The sequence below is a fragment of the Pezoporus flaviventris genome, unplaced genomic scaffold (genome assembly GCF_033815535.1).
Source record: "Pezoporus flaviventris isolate CSIRO_AGI_PZ_B2104156 unplaced genomic scaffold, CSIRO_AGI_Pfla_v1 ptg000015l, whole genome shotgun sequence".
In the NCBI taxonomy this organism is placed as follows: Eukaryota; Metazoa; Chordata; class Aves; order Psittaciformes; family Psittacidae; genus Pezoporus; species Pezoporus flaviventris.
The window spans coordinates 27,171,452-27,198,209 of record NW_026892563.1 but is presented as its reverse complement, the minus strand read 5'-3'; the positions used below and the strand labels follow the sequence as shown (position 1 = coordinate 27,198,209).

Sequence of the window (26,758 nt, the reverse complement as noted above, 5' to 3'; positions counted from 1 at the left end):
AAGTACACTTTTGTTTTTAAGAGAGAAATGCAACACATTGCTGTGTGCAACTCATATTTTAGGGGCTGCAGCTTTTCTTGTTTGATATCCTTGCAGATGAAATTCTACTTCATTTTATTTTGTATGCTTGCAGTAAGAACTCCTGCTTATTAAACAGTGAAAGTGTACAGAATTCAAGCTGTGCCTCACTTTTTTACTCACTTCAGTAACCTGCAGCAGTTCAAAGCAGCACAGCACAAAAAAGCTTAGGATAAAGCTTAGCCAAATCAAATCTAGTTTGATTGAAAAAGAAGAAAAATGGCAAAATCACATAGCAGATTCCTAAATTATATTTTCAATGAAAAACAACAGGTCAAACTTTCTTGTATTCTTCATGAGAGGGATAAGCAGCACGTGGTACAGATACCAAAGCTGGTGGAACACATTCTGGAATGGTGCCCAGCGGCACCAGGGACCATTCCATGTGCAGCAGCACCATAGGACCATTCTCTGATTCTATTTTCAGTGTCTTTGTTTTGCATCTAAAGGCTTAGCAGAATTTCCTGAACTCTTGGGCTCAGAAACTTCATAGAATCATAGAATGAATCATAGAATGGTTTGGGTTGGAAGAGACTTTACAGATAATCTAGTTCCAGCTGCCTTGCCACAGGCTGCTCAAAGCCCCATCCAGTCCGGGCTTTAACACTTCCAGAGATGGGGCAGCCACAGCTTCACTGGGCAACGTGTTGCAGTGCTTCACTACCCTCAAAGTGAAGAATTTCTTCCTAATACCTAATCTAAATCTCTGTCAGTTTAGAGCCATTCTCTCTTGTGCTATGGCTACATGCCCTGATAAAAAGTCTCTCTCCAGCTTTCTTGTTGACCCCTTTAGGTACCGGAAGGCTGCCATAACTTCCTCATGAGCCTTCTCTTCTCCAGGTTGAACAAGGCCAACTTTGGTAAAAGCGAATGTCATAACCTGTTTATCAAGGAAAGAAACATCAGGCTTTTTGGTATAATGGTTTTGGAGTTACCATGTTTTTATGTTAATAGAGGCTCTCTTTCTTCATAATGTGAAATACACTAAAGAACAGTTCCTGGACAGCCTTTACTCTCCATTTATGATGCACTGTGCATGATACATTTCATTGTGTCCTCTCTTAATATGTAAAACAAAAGCCACTGCAGAGAGTGTAGATGGGTGAGTGAATATATAAATGAATATATAAATATGTATAGAAATTTAAAGAACACGCACATTTCAGTTCAAAGATGGAATGCAGTAAAGCATCGGATGTGTAACCTGTCAAATAGAATGTCTCAATATACTTAGGTGCAAAAATACAAGCATGTATTTACGCATGTATGTGTATATGTACAGACCTATCTTTATCTAATGCATTAATGTCAAATTCCCCAAAATGTTGTGATGAGAGAGGGCCATTTTAACTCATGTCAAGGCAATGTGCTTTAGTAATTTCTCCATCCCTGGAGAACTTATTAAACACTAAACAAACTCTCTCAGAATGTAACTGAGTGTTTTAGATTATTCACTTTCCTTTGGCTCTTGGCCAGCATCTGGTTGCTATGGCAAACAAAACCTGTAATTTACACTGACAATGATAATACACAGTTTATTCTGCTAGCTTCTCAGCTCGCTTTATAAGGTAAACAAACAAAGCTCAGGTTCTTAAGGTAAATATGTTTTGTAACTCTAAACATAGCCAGACAGTTATAAACCAAATGGTGATTGTATTTTTTTCCCCTTCCCATGAAAATGTCATTATGTATTTTTCTTTTTCTTTGCTGATAAATAGGGATGTCCCAATTTGAATAAAAGGAAAAGGCATCAGTAAGAGTTTTTTTCTTTATCTCTCTCTCACTTTTCTTTTTTTAACCTTGTGGGTTTAATACTATTTTCCTAAACATTTTGTCTTTTACTACCAAGTGTATCCTTCTGAGAATTGACGCATTCTACCATACATTGCATATCTACTCATTGTGTTCCACTTGCTCCAAACCCAGAGTGCAGTGTAGAGGTTACTGGGTTTCTATAAAATCTGTAATTTCCAGTTATTTCTTGGATTTTGGTGTTTACATTTTTTTTCTTTCTCTTGCTGAATTAACTTTCTTCCAAAAGGGTGTTTCCCTTAACGGAAATTCGAAGTCTGATTGTGTAAACAGAAGTAGAATGGTGAGAAATCTGAATGGGCAGATGCAGTAAATGTGAAATGGTTAATCTGAGTCAGATTCAGTGTTCAGTAGCAGCACTTGAGGGAGAAGTGCAAGAAACCGTGCTGCGAATGGTTGCTTTAAAAATGTAGTAAACAGCCACACTGCCTATTCAAAGAGAGGTTACAGAAAGGAGTGGTGACCCTAGCTGACTTATCTATAAGTTACCACTTTTGGAGTGCGATTTTAAACCATGGGAAGACACTTGTCTTCAGTCACTGGAGTGGAACTGTCATGAGTACATTTCCATGGACAGCACTGGGAGCTTGGGTGTCTGGCTCACAACAGAAGCATCCAAACAACATCATGTACTTTAGATGTCTTTATCTATAAGCTGAATCATGGCTTTAGTGTTAAACATGGAACAAAGTTTACGTTTTGTTTCTGAATGTAATTTACAGTTGAAAGCAGAGGGGAACATGAGTGCTAGGAGGGCAAAATTTGTTCCATGTGAAGTAAGCTTACTAAAAGATGAGGTAATAGACCTATTATAAGATAGTGAGGATACCTTATATAAGATTGGACAAACAAAAACATTATTTGAAGCGAAGGTGCAGGTTAGGATTCATTTTGGGCTGCAACCAGAAATATGTGTTTGGGCATAACGAGTGCAGAAATAAGTACTCTGTAGAGCTGCTGGTAATAACCAAAAGGAAATGAAATTGAATTATTTTAATACTAATGACTGAAGTATCTGAGGAGAGATGGATCAAATAGGATAAGCATTAGAAAAAAATAAAACCCCAAAACAATGCACAGTGCTTTCAAAGGAATGTCTGCTTAGTATATACTTGATGATCTGTAGTTGTATGTACTCTTATCTCTCTGTACTTGCATAGTTGTACATACTGTCTTATCCTGCGTGTTTGTCCTAAGTGCAATGGGAATGGATAATACTTGGCACCAGTAATGGCTTAGTGTTGTGTCATTGTTTGATTTTTACACTTGAGGTAAGTAAGGACTTAGTGTTAAATAAGGTAGTGTTATAAAACAAATCATCAGTTTTCCCCTTTCCTGTTGCAATTATAGCAGCTGAACAAACAAGGTAACTTGAGGAGAAGTTTCTTAAAGAATTAAGGTAAAAGTCCAGATGCTATGAGAAGGGGTAATTGTGTTCTAATGGTTCAGGATATTCTTTTCTGTATTTGTGGTCTCAGTGTCATCTTGTATTGGGATCCAAGTATTTCTATGTGCTAATTCTTGAAGGTATTTCAGTGTCTTAAGCATTCATCTTATACATTTTGCCTTACCACTTTTTTTCTGATGGATTCGAGTGAAGAGGACTAATGACATGTTCTCATGTCAGCTTTTTTTAAAATAGTTGAAATTGAAGATATTTTTAGTATTTTTCTTTAAAAAAAAAACAGCCTCTCCCTCCTCTGTTGGAGATGGAGCCCGCTGCTTTATTTGGAATAATTTTTAAAAGCCTAGCTGTGCCAGTGAGATCAGCATCTTCATTCTTCTCCCTGTTGTTACAAACTGCTGCATGCCCAAATGCATTGGGAAGTCTGGCTACAGTTCTCTGAGAGGGTGAAGGCTTGTATGCCTGACCTCTTTTGAAACAATGACCCCACATGCTAGTACTTATTTCTTGAATATTTGACTGAATTTTTCATTATAGGTATTTTCAGGAGACTTCTGCATGGGTTCCTGTAAGCTCATTCTTTGATTTTCAGAAGGAAAAAGGAAAAAGGTGAAGGTTGTGATGTTCTCCGACTCTCCAAATATTCAGCTTTTGCAATGGCAAATCATGATTCTGACTTCATTTGGGGGCAGTAATAATAGGTAGCTGTTTCCATAAGGTTTGTAAAAGCAGCATTATTTGCTGGGGTAAAAATCTGTTTGTATGGTGAAACACAATTATGGAAGTTTGTTTCATGGCTGGATTTTTTTAGTGTGCAATAATGTGTAAGCTAGTAATCTTTCCCCCCTGTTAGGATGAACACAAAGTTTTCCTGAAATGTACTTTTGTCAGGGTCAAACCGGACTCTTGCTTAATATCCTGGACACTAAAAGATACCTGTTTTCAAGAACCCTGTAGGTATTTAATAATTTAGAGGTCTTTCTGTCTATCTTGCATTTTGTTTGGAATTAGCCGAGGGATGAGAAAATGGGATGATGATGGATAGGCGCACAGCCATAAGAAACTCAGTTAAAAATTGGCTTTTGTAAACAATTTCAAACAATTCCAAGTAACTAGTCAGACCCTTGAGTTTTGTTTTTATGCACGTCAAAGCGTATGAAGAACACGCTCATGCTGGGAAAGGGATAAATGAGTTGCTGTGAGCTCTGCTTGTCTTGCTTCATTGCAGATACCAGGATTAACAGGAGGATAGAAGGGCAAAGAATTACTCAATATAAGGACAGATGGAGAAGGGGAGCAGACTTGGCACATGATTCTGCTTTGCTCTCAACTGGCTGGATTGTTTCATGTTTGCCTGATATCTGCCAGTTCTCTGCTTTATTATGGTTTCTTCTAATTAGTGAATCAAATGAATTGGTCCTAATTTCTGTGTGAGTTATTCCTAGAATCTCTGCTTAAAAGCTAGTGCTGCCTCGTATTTCTCTGGCTCTTTTTTTAAGAGAGGAATTACCCACCAGCTAATACTTAATGAGTTTCTCATATAAGTTCTTTTTGAACACTTAAATACCATTTAGTCCTGGTAAGGTGCTAGTAAGCTTGTTGCTTTGTGTTGTACAAATTTGACCTAAAGCTTTTTCTATTATCAGTTCAGCTTTGCATGGCTTTCTGGACTCTTTATCTATAAAGAAGGGTCTAATGTGAAAACCTCCTTGGCTTCCAAACAGTGGAATCTAATGCTGTCACTTAGGGAAAAATACAAATGGAAAAGAGCTAAGGTTGTGGCAAATGAACCAAAACTAATGTTATGCCTCAGTGATAAGAGGAGAAGGATGTCCAGAGAAATTCCGTGTTCAGCAATTTGAGTAGGATGCAGACTTGCCACTTTTAATGGATTGATTTTAGCATACCAGCATTTCTGTATCTTGTATGTTATCTTTGCACATATTTTCCCTTTTAAGGTGTCTTTGTATTTAAATTATGTAATCTATTGTTGGCTTTGGTAGAGTATTTTAGTTGTTTTTGATTTGCTGATACACATTTATATGAAATCTGCTTTGCCAGTGTTGTTAAATTGTTTGTGTTGCCTTCAAGTGATTTATTCTTTTAGATACTCTGTTTAATTAAGTTTCCATTGGTGTTATGTGTTTATCCCACTTAAAGCTAGATACTGTAGGGTTGTGAGGTGTTTTTTTTTTTTTTTTGGTTTTCTTTCCTCAAACAGGTTGAATTTGAGAACTTAGTCGTCTCAGGCTTTTCAGTATTTATAGTGTGGACTAGTTCATGGCTCTAGTTGAAACGAAAGCTGTAACTTGCTCCTACTAATGAAGTTCATGGTCTGATGCTTTACAAAAAAGTTCAAATATTTAAATAGCTGTTCTCTGTTATACCCTAGTGTGATGTTTATCCAGCATGTAAAAATAACTGCAGATTCTCCTTATTTCTGTCATTCCTACCTCTCATCAGTGTGTGCTGTCATTATTTTGGATTGATGGTCAGTAGTTGAGCGTTTATATGATTATCTCTTTATATATGAGGTTCAACTCACAGAAAATTTGGATATGCTTTTACAGAGTAAAATATATTTATCTTATTTTATTCCACTTTTCTGCTTCCCTCTTTTTGGTTACAGCTGTACATCAGTTTTTGTTACAGTTGCTACATCAGCATTAGTTCATTCTGATCTAAATATTTTATCAAAAGTATAATTATATTCCTTGGAGTGTATTCTTCTTTGAGAAGCACACTTTGTCCATGTTTGCATCTAAAACCAGTTAGTTTTTATGTTGGATTCTTGGACTTGCATTTTTGTAGGAGCTCTTGCACCCTTGTTCTTCAAGCTTTGTTATTTCCTGTCAAACTTTGTTTATTACTTTAATGCTTTATTTCCAAGAATACAGAGTTGTAATGATTACATCCCTAATTGATGTGTCATCTTGATCTGTGTATGGTTTTGCACCTGCCATAGTCATCTTCGTTTTAAACTTAAATACCAGCAGCCTTTTTTTTGGTTTTATTTTAGGTGAAGTTTATGCATCCTATTCCAAAAGTCTTTCCACAGTCTAATAAAGTCTGAACCCTTTCTTCCTGCATCATTTTCTCAACTGCTTACTGAAATGTTACTTTATTGGCTGAACCTGCTTAGGACCATTTTAAAGATGTAGCCGTGGAGACAGTCTTGTAGTCAGGTGTCTAAAAAAACTAATTTTACCTCCAAGCACTTTGCAAATTCCTTCATATGTTGTTATTTTTATCGTGAATGGCTCCTTCTCAGTTTCTTCCAAGAAATGTTCTGGATGCCTCCTGTGTATCATAAACCCAATTATCTTAGCATTTAATAATTAGAATACCCGAGGGCAAATTTGTGTATGCTGTATTGAGACTCAGATCTTTGCATATGTAAACGTTAAACAACACACTTTAATGAAATGCTGGAGTGAAATCTGAGGTGATACGATAGTAGCTTAATTTTAAGCTTGATTACAGACAAGAAATTTAGATCAGACTAATCTTGAAATTTGATAATGCTTATAAGCATGAGTGGGAAACAGCCTGATGTATAAATCAGGTAAAATAAATGTTTTGTTTTATGAAACTAGTAAAAGCTCTATTTTGATGTCTTCTTATCTTTCTTTGCATCTGAAGTTAATATAAAGCTAAAGAAAATGGGAATTCAGAGGTCAGGATCTTGAAGCTGTAATGTACATTCCTTTAATAAAACACTGTTAGTTGGATGTTCACTATTGAAACAAATAATGCTTTCCAAAATGGTATTTTAAACCTTCTTACCCTATGGCAAACTGAGGGCTTAGGTGGCTAAATAAGCTCAGTATTTGTGCCTTATGTAGGTTCAATACTGTATTTCCATAATCATTTACTTTCTGGCCAAAAATGACACTTAGAGACCTAAAGAACATACAGATCATAATAGACTTCACTGTCTTCTCAGGAGAGTTAAACTGTATAAACTCTGGGTTGATTCGTTGCTCCTTTCGTCAGAGCTACAGTGTTAGCTGTTAAATGGTGTTCATGAGAAAGCTGGATTCTGAACCAAAAATGATCTATATAAGGCTGATACATCAATAAGAATGTGGATGCCTAGCAATTAATAACGGGGATTTATGGACGTGGTGCTGTATTACAATGATGAAGCCTTGATGAGCATGTTTACGAGGTCCTTTCAGTTTTAATATAGTGGCTTTCATTAAGTTTATTTATAATCTGTAGTTTTTATTGGCTATGCCTAAATCTACTCTGTAAGGATTTTGAAGGTTTATATCAAACTTAAAGAGATATAAAAAGTTAAGTAACTTTATCCAGTGAGTGTGTTTATCCAAATATGTCATCAAACTTCTCAGTTTCCTTTTTGGAAGGCCAGTTAGGGACAGACTGACTCATTCTTCTGTCTGACAGAATGCAAAGACATCCAGAGTTTAGCTGGCAAAACTATTTAAGAAAAGAGAGAATTTTAGGATTTTAGGAAGTGTGTGTTGCTTCTCAGTTCCCCAGTTGGATGCAAGATAAAATTTTCAAATGAGAAGCATGTGAAATCTTGTCTAAACATTTGAATAAACAATGTCCCAATTTCCTGATGACATAAATGCAAATTGTAGGATCTGAACTTTCCTAAAAGTCATTGTGGTAGTCATAAATTTATATGTCAGAATAAGGTTTACAGTGCTAAGAAGTTTTTGATAACCCTGGCATTCTTGGCATACAAACCAGTTGAAGAGAGAGAAGGGTGCATGGTCTCCATTTCTACTGGGTTTTATTTACTTTTCCACAGGATTGCCTGCTTTTTTCAGTTTTTTTTTCCCATGTTATGAGGAGGAAGGAGGCTAACATAGGAAATGCAAGTGAGATGGTAACAATTATAGTTAACTGAAAGGGAAGGATAGTTCAAGAAAAAAGCCTGATTTGTTACCTATACCCTGGTAATGTCTGTGGGGCATATGTCTTTCCCCAGCGCCTTGAAGATACCTTGAATGAAAGTGCTGAGGCTATGGAATTTCCCAGTTGTGTTAAAGAGGCAAGACTGGTTTTAAAAGTGAAGAGCTCTGTGCAAGTTTCAGGTTTTTAATTGGCTGTCATAATTTCAATCAAAATGTGTGACTTGAAAGGTATTGGCAAGGAACTAAATAAGACATTGTTCCAAAGAGCAGTTTCAGTGATTTTCTTTTGCAGTACCATAATTTGATGCTGCAGAGTATGTTGGGCAGAGAATGAGAGCAGACCTGTTCAAGGTACATCTTGTGAAGCTCATAGGAACATTTGAAAACAACCGTGTTTCTGGATTCAGTGAGCTTCTCTTCTCCAGCACTCTTGGCAAAGGTGGAGTCTGGAAGAAGGAAATGATGCTAGGCCAAATTTGACAGACATAACTCAGCTGCCTGGCTATTTTCAGTGTAACTGCTCCTCTGGGACTTTTAATTTCCTGTTATGGGGGGGGAATAAAACTTCTATGGTAATATGCTTCCCCTCGCCCTTTTAAGTAGCCTCACCATGATGACCCCATCACAACGCTTGGTTGTTGTTTTTTTTTTTTTTACCTGCCTGAATATTAATGCTGTTGATGATCAAGTGGAGGTTCAAGAGCCTTTAGTGCTGGAGCCTTCTCTTGTCAGTATGTCGGTATGAACTCTAGCTTTTACTAGTTCTGTTCCCCAGCACAGACTTCTCTGTGGAAGGTTACAGGTACTGGTTAGGTCTCTCTGCTCAATCTTTGGAGTTGCTTCAAGTCATGCCTCACGGGTGTTGACGTGTTGGGTTTTTCATCTCAAGGGGTGTGCAGTTGAGACCTACCTTGGAAGGGGACTGAGCAGTTCTCCACTCAGAGTTATCCTTAAGGAGCAGATCTTGCTGCAAACCACTCAAACTCTCATCTTAGGGTTTTACCTGCTATGGATCTCAGCTGTGTCTGTGGGCAAAATGTGTCCCTTAGGGTTCTTTTTCAGTCTTAGCCAAGTACCTAGAAATCTTTCAATATAGTAACAAACCTATCCGGAAGGACTGTATTGAGTTGTTAAAGAAAAATAGTTTTGAAATTAATAACAAAGTGTAATTTTATTTCTGACAATTTTTATAGAACAGCTCTACAGGGATTCATAGAATCATAGAATAGTTAGGGTTGGAAAGGACCTTAAGATCATCAAGTTCCAAACCTCCCTGCCATGGGCAGGGACACCTCACGCTAAACCATGTCACCCAAGTCCCTGTCCAACCTGGCCTTGAACACCGCCAGGGATGGAGCATTCACAACTTCCCTGGGCAACCCATTCCAGTGCCTCACCACAATTACACTAAAGAACTTCCTCCTCATATCCAATCTAAACTTCCCCTGTTTAAGTTTTAACCTATTACCCCTTGTCCTGTTACTACAGTCCCTAATGAAGAGTTCCCTCTCCAGCATCCTCATAGGCCCCCTTCAGATACTGGAAGGCTGCTATGAGGTCTCCAAGCAGCTTTCTCTTCTCCAGGCTGAACAGCCCCAACTTTCTCAGCCTATCTTCATATGGGAGGTGCTCCAGTCCCCTAATCATCCTCATGGCCCTCCTCTGGACTTGTTCCAACAGTTCCGTGTCCTTTTTATGTTGAGGACACCAGAACTGCACACAATACTCCAGGTGAGGTCTCACAAGAGCAGAGTAGAGGGGCAGGATCACCTCCTTCAACGTGCTGTTCACGCTCCTTTTGATGCAGCCCAGGGTACGGTTGGCTTTCTAGACTGCGAGTGCACACTGCTGGCTCATGTTCAGTTTCTCATTGACCAACACCCTCAAGTCCTTCTCCTCAGGGCTGCTCTGAATCTCTTCTCTGCCCAACCTGTAGCTGTGCCTGGGATTGCACTGACCCAGGTGTAGGACCTTGCACTTGGCATGGTTAAACTTCATAAGGCTGGCATCAGCCCACCTCAAAGCGTGTCAGGGTCCCTCTGGATGGCATTCCTTCCCTCCAGGGTATCAAGCAAACCACAGAGCTTGGTGTCATTGGCCAACTTGCTGAGGGTGCACTCAATCCCACTGACCAACAAAGATGTTGAACAAGACCGGTCCCAACACTAATCCCTGGGAGACACCACTCGTTACTGGTCTCCAGCTGGACATTGAGCCATTGACCACAACAGTTTGCGTGCAGCCATCCAGCCAGTTCTTTATCCACCGAGTGGTCCATCTGTCAAATTGATGTCTCTCCAATTTAGAGACAAGGATGTCGTGTGGGACAGTGTCGAACACTTTGCACAAGTCCAGGTAGATGACATCAACTCAATACCCCTGTCCATCAGTTCTGTAGCCCCATCATAGAAGGCCACCAAATTGGTCAGACAGGATTTCCCCTTAGTGAAGCCATGCTGGCTGTCACCAAGCACCTTGTTGATTTTCGTGTGCCTTAGCATGCCTTCCAGGAGAATCTGCTCCAAGATTTTGCCATGCACAGAGGTGAGACTGACTGCTCTGTAATTCTCTGGGTCATCTGTTTTCCCCTTCTTGAAAATGGGGATTTGTATTATCCCTTTTCCAGTCATCGGGAACTTCACCTGACTGCCATGATTTTTCAAATATGATGATGGCCAGTACCTTAGCAACTTCATTCACCAGCTCCTTCAGGACCCGCGTATGGATTTCATCAGGTCCCATGCACTTGTGCACGTTTGAGTTCTTATGATGGTCTCGAGCCAGATCCTCTCCTACAGTGGCTCTAAGGTCATCATTCTCACAGTCCCTGTGTCTATCTTCCAGGGCTTGAGTGGTGTGGTCAGAGATTTGCCAGTGAAGACTGGGGCAAAGAACCTCATCATTAGGAACCTCAGCCTTCTCCAAATCCAGGGTAGCCGGTTTTCCTGATAGCTTCTCGAGAGGGCCCACATTGTCCCTAGGCTGTCTTTTATTTGCAGCATACCTATAGAATCCCTTCCTGTTACCTTTCACATCCCTAGCCAGATTTAATTCTAACTGGGCCTTAGCTTTCCTAACCTGGTCCCTAGCTTCCCGGACAGCATCCCTGTACTCTTCCCATGCCACCTGTCTTTGCTTCCACCTTTTATAAGCCTCTTTTTTCATTTGAATTTTCCTCAGCAGCTCCTTATCCATCCAAGGAGGTCTCCTGGCCCTCCTGCTGCACTTCCTTCTAGTCAGGATGCAACACTCCTGGGCTTGTAGCAGGTGATCCTTGAATATCAACCGACAGTCTTGGGCCCCCCTGCCCTCTAGGGCTGTATCCCATGGAACCTTACTAAGCAGGTTCCTGAAGAAGCCAAAGTCTGCTCTCTTGAAGTCGAGAGCAGTGAGCTTGCTGCACGCTCTTCTCACTGTCCTGAGGATCTCGAACTCGACCATCTCATGCTCGCAGATATGTATTTGCGATCATATCAAAATCGATCAAATATGAGTGAGACCTTTCTGTATTTTGGACATGTGTAATGAGAAGCAAAATTGTCAACAGTATGTCTGGAGAACAGCTGTCAGCTTCCAACAATAAGGCTAAATCCTGAGAGAGTGTGCTAGATTTAGAGAAGAGATTCAGAGGTGCCCTGCGGAGAAGGACTCTGGGGTGTTGGTCAATGAGAAAATGAACATGAGCCAGCTTCAGTGTGCGCTTGCAGCCCAAAAAGCCAGCCATATACTGGGCCAGGGTTGCACAGGGACTTGGGTGACATGGTCTAGTGTGAGGTGTCCCTGCCCATGGCAGGGGGGGTTGGAACTAGATGATCTTAAGGTTCTTCCGACCCTAACTATTCTATGATTCTATGTTTCTGTGATTCTAGATGTTTCTTCTTCTATCAGCTTTCTGTTACTCCCGTTTCTTACCCTGAGCCTTCCACCCATCCCTTGGCTCCCCTTCCACTCCTGAGTCTGAAACAGAGATTTTAAAAACCAAAGTCCGTATGTCTCTCCTGAGCTTTTATTTCTGAATTTATACGTATTCTGAGGCTTTTTTCCAGTCTTCTTAGCATAAAGATTAAAATATGAAACTTATTTTTGTAATGTTTTCGCACTTTTGGTCTTCAGACACTTAACTCTGTACAAGTGTGTGGTGTGCTCACTGTCTTGATGATACTGATTTTTCCTGTTTATTCTTTTTAAATTTACTTTTGTAGCACAGAGACCAAGGCTGTCAAATATTTCTTAAACTGCTTCAGTCTCCCATGGATACTTCTTTCATATGTGTATATAATGCTCAGAGTTTTTATAGCTGGGCATAAATGCAGTGAAGCTCACGGTATGCCATGGGAAACTCGGTTATGAGTTTAGACCCCAGGTCTTGATAACTGATGTGTGACCTGCATTCTCAGTTCTCATGACATTTTTTCTCTTCCCTGTTCTTAAGATATGAAACTAATTATAGCTATGTAAATCACTTAAATTTTTCTGCTACAAGAAAGATCTTAACTTCATTGAGATTTCCCCCTCCGCATTCAAACAGGAATGCTTTTCCCATAGCAATTGTTTGTTCTGGAAAATTATGATAGTGTCAAACTTTCAGAGACTGATTTGTAGCATTTTCTGTCTGTCTGATGTTGTATGTTTTCTTTTCAAACTCCAGTTACAAAATTCTGTGCCAGTTTCTCACAGCCCCACCCTGCAGTGAATCAGAAGTGCACCGTGTCTTTTTGGTCAGAGGACTTAATGTAGTCATTTGCTTGTATTGTTGCTTATGATTAGACTAGTTATGCTGTGCTGTACAGGGTGTGGTGCACTCTACTCTTATTTGGAAATGTAAATTGGTGACTAAAGCAAGTGCCCCAATTACTGAGGGCAGCGCCTCACCATGAGCATATTTGGCTAGTGCTTCATTGTCTGTGTTAGTCACTGGTTAGGCTCCTGAAAGGGTATATGTAATGGGTGTTGATTTACGAGAGCTATAAATATACTGAGACTTGCCAGCTTAGAAAGATCATCTTTCCCTTTGAGCTCTGACACTAGGTTAAAATTGCTGACCAGAGCTACCACCAGAGCAGTTTCCATGAGCATTTATGCCCTTTTAAAGGAAGGGCATAGGCAATGACCATTGCTTTCCCCACTCATGAGGGAAAAGAGGGTAGCAGTGTAGAACATTGTTTGGCTAAGGTTTTTCAGCATGTTCTCTCCAGCCTCAAAGTATGCAACAATAGTATTGGTTGGTAATTGTGACAGTGTGCCTGAAGCTGTGAACAGATGTCTTATATACTCAGAATTTAAAAAAATTAAGTATGAGCCTCACTTCTTTCTGTCACTCAACCAATGTGAGTGGAGTTGCATGTGAAATGGTTATCACCTAGATCTTGCATCTGCTTGCTGATTACAGGAGGTGGAATCATTTAGAATTGCATCATGGATCTATAGGATTTCTCAGTTGTGTTAACACAGAGTTGGAAGCCCTGTTTCTATTTGTATTTATTTTTAATCTTTGTTTTGAAAAACATAATGTGACATTATTCATCAGGTATTCTAGTGATAAACTTAAACAGGGGAAGTTCAAGTTAGATATAAGGAAGAAGTTCTTTACTATGAGAGTGGTGAGGCACTGGAACAGGCTGCCCAGAAAAGTGGTAAATGCTGGCAGTGTTCAGTTCCAGGTTGCACAGAGCCTTGGGTGACATGGTCTAGGGTGAGGCATCCCTGCCTATGGCAGGGGGGTTGGAACTAGATCATCTTAAGGTTCTTTCCAACCCAAACCATTCTATGATTTAATAATTTAGGGGGGTTAATACCTCTTTTTTAACCTGAATTGTATTGATTTATTTGCTCTAAGATGAAGTATTTTAACCTTTCTTCATGCACAGAAACTGTTCTAGAAATCTTTGAACCCTTGGATTTTGACAGGGATTTGATTTCACAGCATCTGTTGGAAGTTATATAGTGCATTGGTACATAGTTTTCCACGTATAAGTATGAGGTAATTAATCTGTGTACATCATCTCCTTGAGCCTTTGTGCCTCTGTGGTGTTATTAGTGGGACTGTCCCATTGGGGTGTAATGCAGAATAAAGAATGCTAATGTTTTGCTTGTGTTGGGTCTCTCTTATTCACCTTACAGAAGACTAGGTACCCATGAAAAAGGTCAAATGTACAGAGATCTGGCATCCATTTCACAACTTGCAAGACATAGTCTCAAACGTATGTTAATATATATAACTCATTGCCAGAAAGCTAAAAGGAAGTGATTGCATTTGAGTACAATGCAATCTACAACAATAGTTCAGTGTGCATTAAAGTAAAAACTGCTGGCAACACATGTAGAATAAGTAAGTTGACAGTGTTTATTTTTACTTTATAGCTTTCTATACAGATAAGATCCTGCTTCTTACAATATTTAATTGGCTTAATTAATAAAACTAGCAAATACTAATTATACCTATACCCACTGTTACAGAATATTGAACTTTCCAGAGCTGGGCATGTAGTATATTGCTATTGCGATGTGTGAATGTGTTAGAATTCAAGTACAGCTGTATTATGTTGACAACATACTAGCACTCCACCTTTTAGCTGAGGTGGTTCCTTCTCCCCTTGATGCTCTGTTCCAGTTTTCAAGCATTGCTCATTTGACCTACTGTGTGTAGCAGTTACTTTTTTCTGACACTCAAAAAACCTCCACTCCCCCCCCCCCCCCCCCCCCCCCCCCCAAACCAACAATAAAAAGCAACCCCCAGCAAAACCAAACCACTTCACCTAGAGTACTCAGTTTTATGAAATCACATTTCTTACCTACTCAGAACTGGAGCACTATCATAACATAATATGATTTAATTTTGGTAAATTTTTAGTGTGATATTTAGCTCATGTAATAACATTTCAACAGAGGGTAAAAGTGGACTGTAAACATAAGCAAGTAAGAATACACAGCCTCAATGCAGTAGTGCGAGTACATCCAGTGAAGAGACATAGAGGGATCAAACAGGTGATGTGGAAATGATTAAAAAAAAAATTCTGAAGTGAGGGCCTGGAAAGGTATTTAGTTTTGTGGATGGGCAGACAGATATGTTTGATTTAATTTTGTTGGTTTTAGTTTCTTTTGGAGGTGCTGTGAAGAAGAATTTTTGTGAAATAAAATGTGAAAAGGCTCAGGTAGAAAATGTGCCTAGATATGATAGACTGAGTGACAAGCAGTATGATTTTGTAATCCCAGTTTTAAAATCTGAGGTATTAGAGAATTTTAGAGATGAAGCCATGGTCAGGCGAATGAAAGACTGAGTAACCCTTCTGGTCTCATGGAGCTGGGGATGATGGCAGGTTGCTGGGGTAGTGGTGATTGGGGTAGTCTTGACTCATTATCATAGAGATGATGACTGGCTTTGAATTTCTTTGAGAAACACAGAGAGTGAAGGGATAAAGAAGAGACCTAAAGAATAATACTTATGAGGTCTTACGGACAGAGCAGAGGTGGGCAATGAGAGGTTTCTGACTTGGAGTACAGTGTTGAAACTCCTAGAGAAATGAATCCAGCTGGAGTCACAGGAACGATGTGGGTAAGATGGCAAGGAAGTACTGAAAGCTCATTTGTCTCCAAGGCAACCAAAAGATCAGAGACAGTGAAGATGGATGAGATTCCGAGGTTTGCCAGAAGGGAAGTTATTGGGCTTTTAATGAGAGCAGTTTCAGTTGAACATGGGACATAAGCCAAACCAGAATGATGCTTACCATGAAAAACTGAGGGAAAGGGTCTTCTGGTGAGGATGGCAAAGACTGCATCAGGAGCCCTGGTAGCCAGCAGAATCACTGTTCCTTGGGGATCTTCAGTAGTCAGCTGGGCAGGGTCTGAGCAACCTGATCTGAGTGTGAAGTTAGCCCTGCACTCGGCAGGTTATGCTGGAGACCTCCAGAGATCCCTTCTAACCTGTATCACTCAACAGATTATCATCTTAACTGGCTGAACTTGATGAGGGGCAGCAGTTGGAGCAACAAGCACAGTGTTTTGTTAGATGATAAAGGCTACAGTTGTGAGACTTCTGCAGGTTAGGTTCCTTTTTTTTTTTTTTGTGCTTGGTGAACAGTGACTCCTCAGATGAAAATGCCCTTTTTGTTTTAAGAAGAGATGTCTGATACAGTGGAATAGTTTGGCTGGCTGACTTAGCTTTTTTCCATCTGCTTAGAGCATAAGGAGTAAATTTCCTTTTAGAAAATGTTAGGATCATCTTATATGTAAACAGTTGTGTTTTCTTCTTTGGACTAGGTTCTTTATAGGACCTTTTTGAGTGTGAAGTCAGAGCTAAAGCAAAAACTTGTGATTGCTTTCCTCCCTGTGGAAAAAACCCCTCATCTTAGTAGGTGATCCTGAAACTAAGGATCTTATTAGTTGCTGTTATACCAACCTGCAGATTTTTTGTGCTAACATTTGAATTCCTGTGGGCAACATTTATCATAACCACCTTTGAAAATCTGTTTACACTGCTTATTATTATTGCTAATCAGCTGTATTTTTCCTGTTCTGTTGAACATTCCCTTGTTGAACTAGTGTATCTTCAGAATAAAGCTTTACTCTTTGTATAGTTGAGAGTCTATATAGTATATAGAAAGTTTGATGATGAGACACAGCTGTGCATTGGGAGATTACTTCCTTTCCTCCCTTTTAACCCTCAGGTACCTGTAAATTATTTCTTCCTCTCATACCTTCATTTCCTTCCAGTATTCAGAAAATGGAGAATAACTGTGCTTAGGTAACATGTAAAACTGTTTGAGATTTGCAGGGGAACAGGGCTGTGTAAGTGCTGATCATTTTAATGTTTTATTTTTTAGTTTCTTTTTGTGAATGTGTGGGGTGGAGAGTGATATGTAAACACATAAATACTTGTATGTATATGGCATGTGTTTTCAAACTGGGAGCATGCATATCTGGAAAACTTTCTAGTTTCATATTTTAGCTTTGTAAAATGTTTTCTAAACCGGCAGCTTTTATTGTTTAACTGTACAACAAAAATATTGAGTGTAGATAAATATATTTGGATGAATGAGTACATCCTCAGGGAAGGTACAGTGGATCTGCATTTGATTCTGAACTGAGTGTTCTTCCTAGTCCTTAATCCTGCCCTCTATCTCCCAGTCCCATGAAATGCAAGAGCTTCTGGACAAACCTAATGGCTTTTATGCTCTGGTTCTTTGGGTGATCTTAGTAGTCTCTGTATCTAGCTTCTGGAATTTTTCTATGTACTTGTGAGTTTTGGTGCTGCTATTTTTGTAGGCTTCAGCAGTACAGTAAAATTTTCACTTCTAGACTTCAGTAGTCTTGGGCTAGTATACTACCTTGCACATGTAGTTTGTCTCTGTTCCTGTCTGATCTGCACACATACAGAGTATGCTTCAGGTTGAAGTGCAGGAAAAACCTTATCCAGTCATTGTCCATTGACCCCCTTTTCTCTGCAAAACTGTGCCTTATCTGACAGGTTAGTCAGTGGCTCCATGCTTCAAAAGTACATATGACTGAAGATGAGTAAATGTAATGATAGTAGCATGGTTTTATCATTCTTCTACTGGTAAATGTCTGCTGCTAAGTATTGAAATTCTTTTCAGTTTGGAAGACCAATATTTGTCTCTCAACTACTGCAAGACTAAGGAGGATTAATGTTAGCTGGCAACAAGAAAAATGCTTGAAATGCCTAAAGAGCTAACATTAAATGCTAATCCAGTTCCCATCTCTAGAAAGCTGTCACTAGTCCTGCCATAAGCTTAAACTCCCCTAAACTGGCAATGTACAATTGCGGAGGCCAACCTTAGTCTTTTTGCTTCGCTGTGAAGTCAAAGGGATTCTCAAATGATTAAGAGTTTGTTGGTTTGTTTTTGTTTTTTTTCTGTCAGTGAAGGCTGCTGATATTTTGCAGGATTCAAACATGTTTTTGTAACACTCTTAATGAGAAATGTCATGTATGGCGGGAGGAAGGCAGCAGCAAGCCCTTATAGAGGCTTGTCTAGTTTTTTTAAACCATGGATCATCAGATTAATTAGTTCATCACTAAAATGTTCAGTTAAGAATTCTTCAGTTCTGCTTTTATTGAGCACATAGGTAAGAAAAGGGAAATGCTTTCTCTCTGCCTTATTTGAAAATATATTCAGTCATATGTAAGAGTTGGAGCTGACGGATAGTTTATTCTTGCTGTCATGAGTAGTTTTCAGTGCTTCAGCATCACTCTCCCACAGCATCTGAGTTTTTATTTTTCATTTTGATCACATAATCACATACTATTCAGATACCTTGTTTGGCTTGCATGCATTCTATATTCCTGAAGGATAAGTTTAGCATACACTGGCTGTAACCTTGGTCTTACATAAAAGCAAGACGCTTTTTTGACTAACTGAATAGGAAGTTTAGGATTCTGCTTTGAAACGGAAATATTGTTGGGATTGCTATATACCATTCCACACTTAGAAGAGAATACTGCTTCTGGCTGAAAAAAAAAAAGAAAAGTTTATTGATGAATACTTACTGCTTTTCTGTTTGTTTTTTGTTGTTGTTGTTTAATGGAAGAAAGCAAAATTAATTTGTCACTGCTTCATGTATGAGACTTTTAGCAGAGTTCCATTTGTTCTTAATCCAAATGCAAAAATTCACACCCTGAGAAGATTTGGACTAAGGTTTTTGAAATGGAAGAAAAGGTCACTTCCCTTAGTATGGTGGGGGGGAGGGGGGTGGGGTGTGTGTGTTCTGAATGTGAAGTCAGGCAGCCTAATGAAGAAGTTGCTGTGCCCTGTGCCTTAACTTGCTGAGTGCCTGGTTTTTGGTTGTGAGTTTGTTTTTTTGGGGGGGCTGTTTTGGTGTGGGGTTGGTTTTTTTTTTTTTTCCCTTGGTTGTTTCTTTTTTGTTATGGCAGGCAATTGCGTGGAGCTCTTGATGGTGACATTACTTGGCAAACGTTTTGGAATCAACTCAACATGTGACATCACACACCCTTAAGGTTTTCCACATTAAATGCATCCTCCAAAGAAAATACAAAAAAGAATTGAGACGTAATCTGAAATCTATTACTACATCCTCTAAGGTCTCATTAGGCACCTCACTATTCCCACCTCCCTTCCTTCCCCCCCCTTTTCTAGGCAGATAGACTAAATGTTGCAGATAGTGATAAATACTTTACCGTCTTGGGGGGAATGTGGAGGAGAGGCAGGGAAGAGAGGTTTAATCCTGTCTCTAACCCTGTTTTCACAAGAAAAAAAAATCCGGGGACTCTGATGCTTAGTGTTTCCTTCTGTGCAGCTTTTCATGCTGTGTGAGCACAGGTGTCTGATGTAACATTTTGCCACTTTTAGCAACTGTAGTTGTTTAGCTCTGTCTCTTAAGAGAAGAGTGTCTTGTGGGTTTTGAGAAAAGAACTGCAGAGATGAGAACTTCTATTTATCTCAGGGTTTGTTCCCTGATACGATGATGTTTCATAAAACAGTTCTTAATGAAAAAAAAATCAGTTCTGTGCCTTATGGGGGGCTTTCTATGTGCTTCTCTGTGTGTGCCTGTGCTTGCCTGCATGTGTGTACATTTTTCTGAGAAGCAAAAGGTTTTCTTCCCTGGCCTCTTTAATTAAAAACCATAAATACAGCAGTGTACTCAGTGGGAAGCATATGTGCTGTCTTTGATAGACCTGCAGGAGAATGGTATAGAGCGAAGGGTGAGCACTGCCAAAATACGTGGAACGTGATGTTACACAGGTGAAGCAGAGAAAGAATTATCTATGCATAATGTGAGTTTAGAATAGGCTTGGTGTTCTCACACCCAAACATTTCCATCTGTTCCTAAGCAAAAGGAAACTGAGACAATATTCTCCTATTTTCTGGGTTATCTAACCAGGGAATAGGAAATGTTGTTAGATATTTTTTTTATTCTCCTTAGGATGTGTTCAGTTTTCCTGCAGATTTAGAGAAGCCACGGGTTAAAGTGGCTTTTTTTTAAAGATAGTAAATGATGTCAAATTTTTCTTAATCCTCCTTTTGATAATTGGTATTGAAGCTCTCACACTGTGCTTAAACAAGCTGTGTCACTTTTAGATTACACTAAAAATAAAGTTGGATTGATGGTTTTTATGCCAGTCCTGAGATGAGAACTTTATGATGTTCTTATTTTCAAAGCTTTGTGTAAGTTATCCTCTGCATTTGCTTCCTCTCTCTGAATTTCTATGGTCTGTCTAAACACCTTTTACTTTTCCTCATGTCTTTTTCCTCTGCCATCAGAGACTGGTTTCATATTTTGTTACTTATATACTATATACTATATACTCATATACTATAATGTACTCTTAAACATGCTGAAGGGTTCACATGCTTTATGTCGGTTATAACTTTATGCATTTGCGTTATCTCCCTGTATTCTCTGTAGTGCAACCTACAGTGTTGTCAGGGACCACAGCACTGAAGAATCTGCCAACCGTTCGACCTACCTCACCTCCTGATAGAGGTTAGTCACTACTGTTGCATAGGATTAGTCATATTTTCACAAAAAAAGTGATCTCTCAAAATATATCTCCGCAGATATTTCTGATTTTTAGTGGATGCAGAATAAGAAAGCACACAGATCCTTAGACATAACGTTAAATTGTACGTAACCTTACCTTTTACATTCTTGTTCCAGTAAATTCGTGAACTCATCACTTTTTTCCATGTATTTGCTGTGCTTCCTCTTTTCTTCCTCTAGTTCATACAGTGCCTGCTTGTGTGATTTTTCTACCATGAGAAGTTGTTCCAGCATTCGTTTGTGAGTTTCTTTCTGTTTCTCCACAACTTTATCAAGCTACAAAAAAAGGAAAAACTCCTGAAGTTTTTTTGAAACTCTTACTTGTTCAGACTTTCATTAATGAAAGATTTTGAGAGACCCTTAGTAATTTAAAATGCATTTAATAGCCTCTTGGCCAGGTCCTGTAGTATCTTTGGAAATAAGCTCTAGAAGGGGTTATTTATTTCTGTCAGTTTAATTCTGACAAATTAGAAAAATAATAAGGTACTGTTCTGCAGGACCCTCAGTCACATTCTGTTTCTTCCAGTCACATTCTGTTTCTCTCCCTGCCATGACTGATCCTCAACAGCTACTAATTAACAATTACTGTTCCCAGGATTATGCTTTACTCATTGATAACTGTGGTTGAGGTCTTGACAGAAGAAGCCTCTGCTTCACACAGTAGGTGACTGATCTTTGGTTGAATAGAAATAGCTCCTCATTTGTATCTGTCTAGAAATGAGAGCATTGAATTGTCTTTGTAAGATAGGTAGGTCAAAAAGCAGTTTCACAGTAAATGTGTGATAGAATCAAGAATGGAAAACTGTGCTGTCTCCTGTACTTACTCTGAGCATGGCTTTGGGTTTCTGGAATAAGTAACTACTAAATTTTGAAATATTTGTACTTTTATTTGATGGTGGCGCTTCTGTTTTGTTCCTCAACTTTTACATGTTGTAAAGGGGTTTGCTTTGCAGATGGTATCTTTAGCATCAAATTCCCTCCCCCAAGGGTTTCTTCTGAGCTTCTAAATAATATTATAGTTCAATTTAACGATCTATTTTAGGTTTTGGTAATCATTTTTAGTTTTTTTAAACCACAGACGTACTGTCATAACTGTTCACTGGAGTTACACTACTAAACAAAGTGATCTCCAGAAACTGAGAGAAAACTATCATTCTGAGGATTATCTTACACAGTATTTTAAGAATTCAGTATGTTATGCAACATGTTATGCAACTTACGTATGTATGAAACCAAAAGGGGTTTTCCTTCGTAGACATTAGTGATCTAATCCTGATTTCAGGAGGGATCACTACAAGAAATCTGAAGACTGGGAAAGAATCTGTATTTATGAGAAGCTTTGTTCCCTGCCCCTTCCCCTGTGGAGTCAGCCTCCCTTATGAGGTCAACACAGGAATCTTTGTATCTCTTTTTTGGAAAAGAGAAATTTTGAGTTCAAAGCCCAGTGACTCCTTTTAACCACAGTCTACCCCAGTAGGTCAAGCTGCTTTGCAGTGCTTCATCCTATTAATAGGAAAGAATTCACAAATGGGCAGTGTGGGAAGCAAGGCTGGTTCTGGTTCTCTGATGTTTCCCCAACAAGGAATTACATGTGCCGCAAGAAACACTTGAGAACACAAGAACACTTCTGAGAGCCGCTTCTTATTTTGGACAATTTAATTCCAAGAAGTATGATTGATTATCTTTTCCTCATGTTTATTCACAGTTTGGCCGATAGAAGTGATGACAGGAAGAGCTGGAATACTTAAACATGAGTTTCTTGAATTAGTGAGAATATAGTCAATTTCTGCATGGGCTTCTGAGTCTCCCCCTGCTTACCTCAGCTTCTTTTTAAGCTTTATATATTCTCTTATGCTTCTCCTAAATCACTGTTAACTTTTTTTGGTGACACTGCTATGACTAAGGAAAAAGGACCTATTGACAGGTCTTTGAAGATGGTTTGAGTCCCAAATATTCCAACAGAAATGAGAACAGTTTGGAAACTGCCTGTTTTTTCTGTTTATGATATTAGAGAGTGTGGTTTTGGTTATGACATAGCTTATTTCATGCATGATCAAAAAATGGAAAGAAACTTACTACACTCCTTTTTGGCTTTGTGCTGCACTTACAGCAGATAGTTTTTTTTTCCACCTTGTTCACTGATGATTTGCCTCCTTTGACACCAGCATGGTCAGTGCTTTCTGGAATTGTGATCCTAAAGTAGGGCCTCTCTTGGGAAAACATTTCTTACCTAAACCCTTGCATATGCAAGCTTTCTCAGTAAGCAAGTGCTGCCTTATGCAGTAATCTCTTGGCTGTGTTTTCTATGTCTTCTACAGAGGTTGAAAACTGAATTGCCATAAAAGGTCAGGTTGAAGAAGACTGGCCATTTTTAATTTCTCCACACTCTCCTTTATTCCCCCAGAAGTGGAGATTTCAGAATTTGAAATATTTTGCTCAGTTACTAGCTTACCAGAAAGAGAAAAAAAAAATCAGGGTTTTTTAATCAACCTTCCTCCTCACTAAGATTTTTGAGGATATTTTGGAACAGCTGTTGCACAGATGCATGGAGCACCATCACCTGAGTTTCTGATCCTTGCCCCTTTAGAGGTCGTGCTGTCAGGTGAATATGTGCTGGTTTTGGAAAGCAACCTGCTGCCTGTATATTTTATGCAATTCCAATGCAGTGCTGCTGGCAGTTATGGCCCTCACTTGCTTAGGTGGATCTGAACTGGGCATCAGCCTTGCATAATACTGCTTGCTGGTCTCAGCCATCAGTGCGATGTCAGGTGGGGAAGAAGGCAAAGGTGTGAACTTCTGATTTCATCTGGCAGGCAGTCTGTGTGGATGGGTTAAAGAAAGGGAAGTGGTGCATTTGAATGTACTGAACCACCACTTCAAAAATATATGTAAAAATCTGATGGGATGTGTAAATTGCTGTCATAAGAAAACACTGAAATTTCTGGCTACAGGAATAAATCAAATTACTCCTCTTATCAAACATATAAAAGCCTGATGGAGGTGAGGGCTGGTCATCAACACAAACATATTAACCAAATAGAAAATAGTCCTTGTTCTGCCATGTTGGGTGTGAAGGATGTGAGATTTGCCAACAGTATCTTTTGGGTTCAGTATACTTTGTTTGCTCTGGAGTATTGTTGAATGGCTGCAAGAGGTAAATTCAAGCAGTAATCCAAGCAGCATGTATGCAAGAAGAAATATAGTAACTCCAGGTTTTTGGTTTTGCATTTCTCAAGGATGAATGCCAGTTCTTTTCATTTCAGAGTTGTCCTTTTGTTAGAGTTGAAATAAACAGTTTGGATCACAAACTGGTATTTCGAGTGGGTGAAGTGTGTATTCAAGATAGGGATGTGGAAAGAGGAATTTGAAAATGGGTAGAACAGTAGTGTCCTGGGAATGCCTGCTAACATGAAAGGCTTAGAAAGGCAAGAAACTAAGCTGCTGCATTAAAGCAGTTTCCATGTTTGCAGTTTTCTCCTGTTGCTCAGATCAGAAGCTGCATTTAGGTTTTCTTTTTAAGAGCACTGTCAAATCAGTTCTACCATGACCATTCACAGCTGGCATGTGGGTGTTGTGGCTGGGCAGGTACAAGGTGCAGAGTGAAAGCTTGAGATGCCACTTAGGAAAAAAAAGGAAGAGGTACTGGGCCTGTCTCTTGGTACTGTTGGGTGATAGAGAAAAGAATTAGAGAGGCAGTAAGTCCTACATCAGACTGTAGTGCTAGGACAAGGGGTAATGGGTTCAAACTTAAACAGGGAAAGTTTAGATTGGGTATAAGGAGGAAGTTCTTTACTGTGAGGGTGGTGAGGCACTGGAATGGGTTGCTCAGGGAAGCTGTGAATGCTCCATCCCTGGCAGTGCTCAAGGCTGGGCTGGACATGGACAAGCCTTGGGTGACATGGTTTAGTGTGAGGTGTCCTTGCCCGTGGCAGGGGGGTCCTTTCCAACCCTAACTATTCTATGATTCTATGGGCATGCATAATGGGCATGGGCATTTGGCTTTGTGACACTTGTGTGTGTTGTTGTGCAGCATGCCTCTCCCTCCCTGCAGGACCAAGCAGAGCAGAGTCTGGTACTGGGTTGCTGCACTTCTGAGTGATTGGTTTGGAAGCTGTCTTGTGTCCTTCTGGAAGTAAGGGCACTTCCCTGGGGAGCAAATTTGACTGTTGCATTTTCCCTGTGAGACCTTGTGGCTAACTCCCATGGATCCAGCAGAGAAGAGAGAGGAGTTGTGTGAAGCCCTGCTAGTGCATGATCCTCACACAGGAGCAGTCTCCAGCAGCTCCTGGTTCCTCAAATTACTCTGTCCAAATGCTAAATCTGCCCTTGAAATACCCTTTTATATGTGTGTGCACACATTTACTCAGCTATACAGTTCTTGGCTAAAAACCACAGAGTGCTAATAAGCATCAGTATCAATGTCTTCTGTTGAAAATTTAAGTGATAAAATCGTAATTAAGTGCTTTGTTGTTTTGCTCTTGGTAACCATATGGGCATTTTGCTAGAATTAATACTTGAACATACTGTCCAATACAATGGAAAATTAGAGTCATGGTCTTACGTAACTGTGAATAGTTCAGCAAGCTAAAAATTCACGGGAATGTAATTCTTTAAATGTTTTTTGCCGCCAACTTGTGTCTGAAGTCAGACTAGGGTGGTATGTCTCATATCCATTGTGTTGGAACTGAACTGTTTGGTTTTTCTCTTTCTTGACTGTTTTGGTATTGTGCCAGAATAAAATCCAGTTTAGTTACATTTCTTTATCCAAAGTTCAGTAAAGTGTTATTCCTGTCAATAGCTTCACAGACATTGTTTATAAATGTATAATTCTGAGTTTAGGATTACTGGACATTGTGGGAACAGTTCCTGTGTAATCAGGTAGACTGTTAAAAGGCGGGTGAGGATACATCTTCTCCCAAGCTGACTGGCACTAGGCTTTTTGGATTCAGTTTTGAATTATCCCTGATGGATGCACAATGTTGGTTTTCCTTTGGTTTTGCTGCTTTTAGAGTTCTCAAAGTGGTAGGAGGTATTTTTCATCACATTTCAAACAGTGAAACACCATATTTTTTTATCTTTGAAACACCATATTTTTTTATCTTTGACTGTTATTGGAAGCGGGGGAGAGTTAGAAGCCAGAATTGGCTTTCTAATTCCACCAAGTTTGAAATATGAGAAAAAGACACCATAAATTCTGCAGCATCTTCTTCTTTATATCTCTTCTTCTGCGTCACCTTCTCTGAGTGTTTTTTTTTTATTAATTCTTTATAAACATTTATTTGTTTATTTTTGAATCTGGGAAAATCGTCCTTATGCTGTTATTCTGTATTTCCTAGAATGTCGAATACAGTTTGTTTTCTCTTCAAGAGAAGTGGCAATTGATCTGAAGCTAGATTTTTATCATGAATAACTGACTTGGTCTGAATTTATAAACCATGCAATGATGAAAAACCTTTTCAGGCCTTTGTGTCAGTGAAGCAAACCAAACTAAAAGTGTTTTCTTTTCTTTTATGCCCCTTTAAGCATAAAACAATTTATTGTATCCTCAGTAGTGAGGAACAAAAGAGCGCTTATCTGGCATTTGTTAGGTTGCAGAAAGAAATAGCTGTAGAGCAAATTTAGCTGCAAAACCCCTCTGCTTTAAAAAAAAAAAAAATAATCTCATAGCCAAGGTTTTGAGCTGTCACACTCAGGTTTTGCAGAGGGAGATATGTTACTACTACTTTCTCTTTTGCTACATTTCTGCACCTGTGAATCCTGTTCCTAGTGAGTCAAGCTGTCCAATCACCATGTTTTCCCACTACATTCTTAGCCAAACTGGCCGCGAAACTTCCTAAAGTTTGGGATAGGTGAGTGAGTTGGAGGAGAACGTTAGAGGGCCAGTAGTCTTAACAGATGTTCTTTGAAATTCACTGTATTTTCAATTGAGTTTTGAGAAGATGCTCTGTATTCAGGGCTACAAGACTAAATTGTCAAGGGTGAGACACGTAGTCTAGAGGAACTAGATCGGCCGAGATTTTGTAGGCAGATACAGAGGTATGCTGTCTTGGTTGCAAAGGGA

The 26,758-nt window shown here is 39.3% G+C and overlaps 2 protein-coding genes across 5 annotated transcripts in view; one reads left to right on the top strand and one right to left on the bottom strand.

The window, feature by feature from the left end:
• The window catches only part of CMSS1 (cms1 ribosomal small subunit homolog), a 250,502-nt gene that overhangs the window by 53,717 nt on the left and 170,027 nt on the right, over window positions 1-26,758 (top strand). The window contains exon 1 of one of the 2 annotated variants that reach the window (XM_061453894.1): window positions 19,443-19,465. The exons of the other annotated variant lie outside the window; for it this stretch is intronic. Within the exon in view, the coding sequence (XP_061309878.1) occupies window positions 19,459-19,465 (7 nt within the window). The 5' untranslated portion in view covers window positions 19,443-19,458. Of the gene's footprint in view, window positions 1-19,442; window positions 19,466-26,758 lie in introns of those variants that run through there. 2 annotated transcript variants of the gene reach the window in all.
• Window positions 1-26,758, bottom strand: part of FILIP1L (filamin A interacting protein 1 like) — a 207,602-nt gene that overhangs the window by 51,198 nt on the left and 129,646 nt on the right. For all 3 annotated transcript variants that reach the window (XM_061453884.1, XM_061453886.1, XM_061453885.1), the window contains one exon: window positions 20,795-20,973. In XM_061453884.1, coding sequence (XP_061309868.1) covers window positions 20,795-20,973 — 179 coding nt within the window. The remainder of the gene's footprint in view (window positions 1-20,794; window positions 20,974-26,758) is intronic.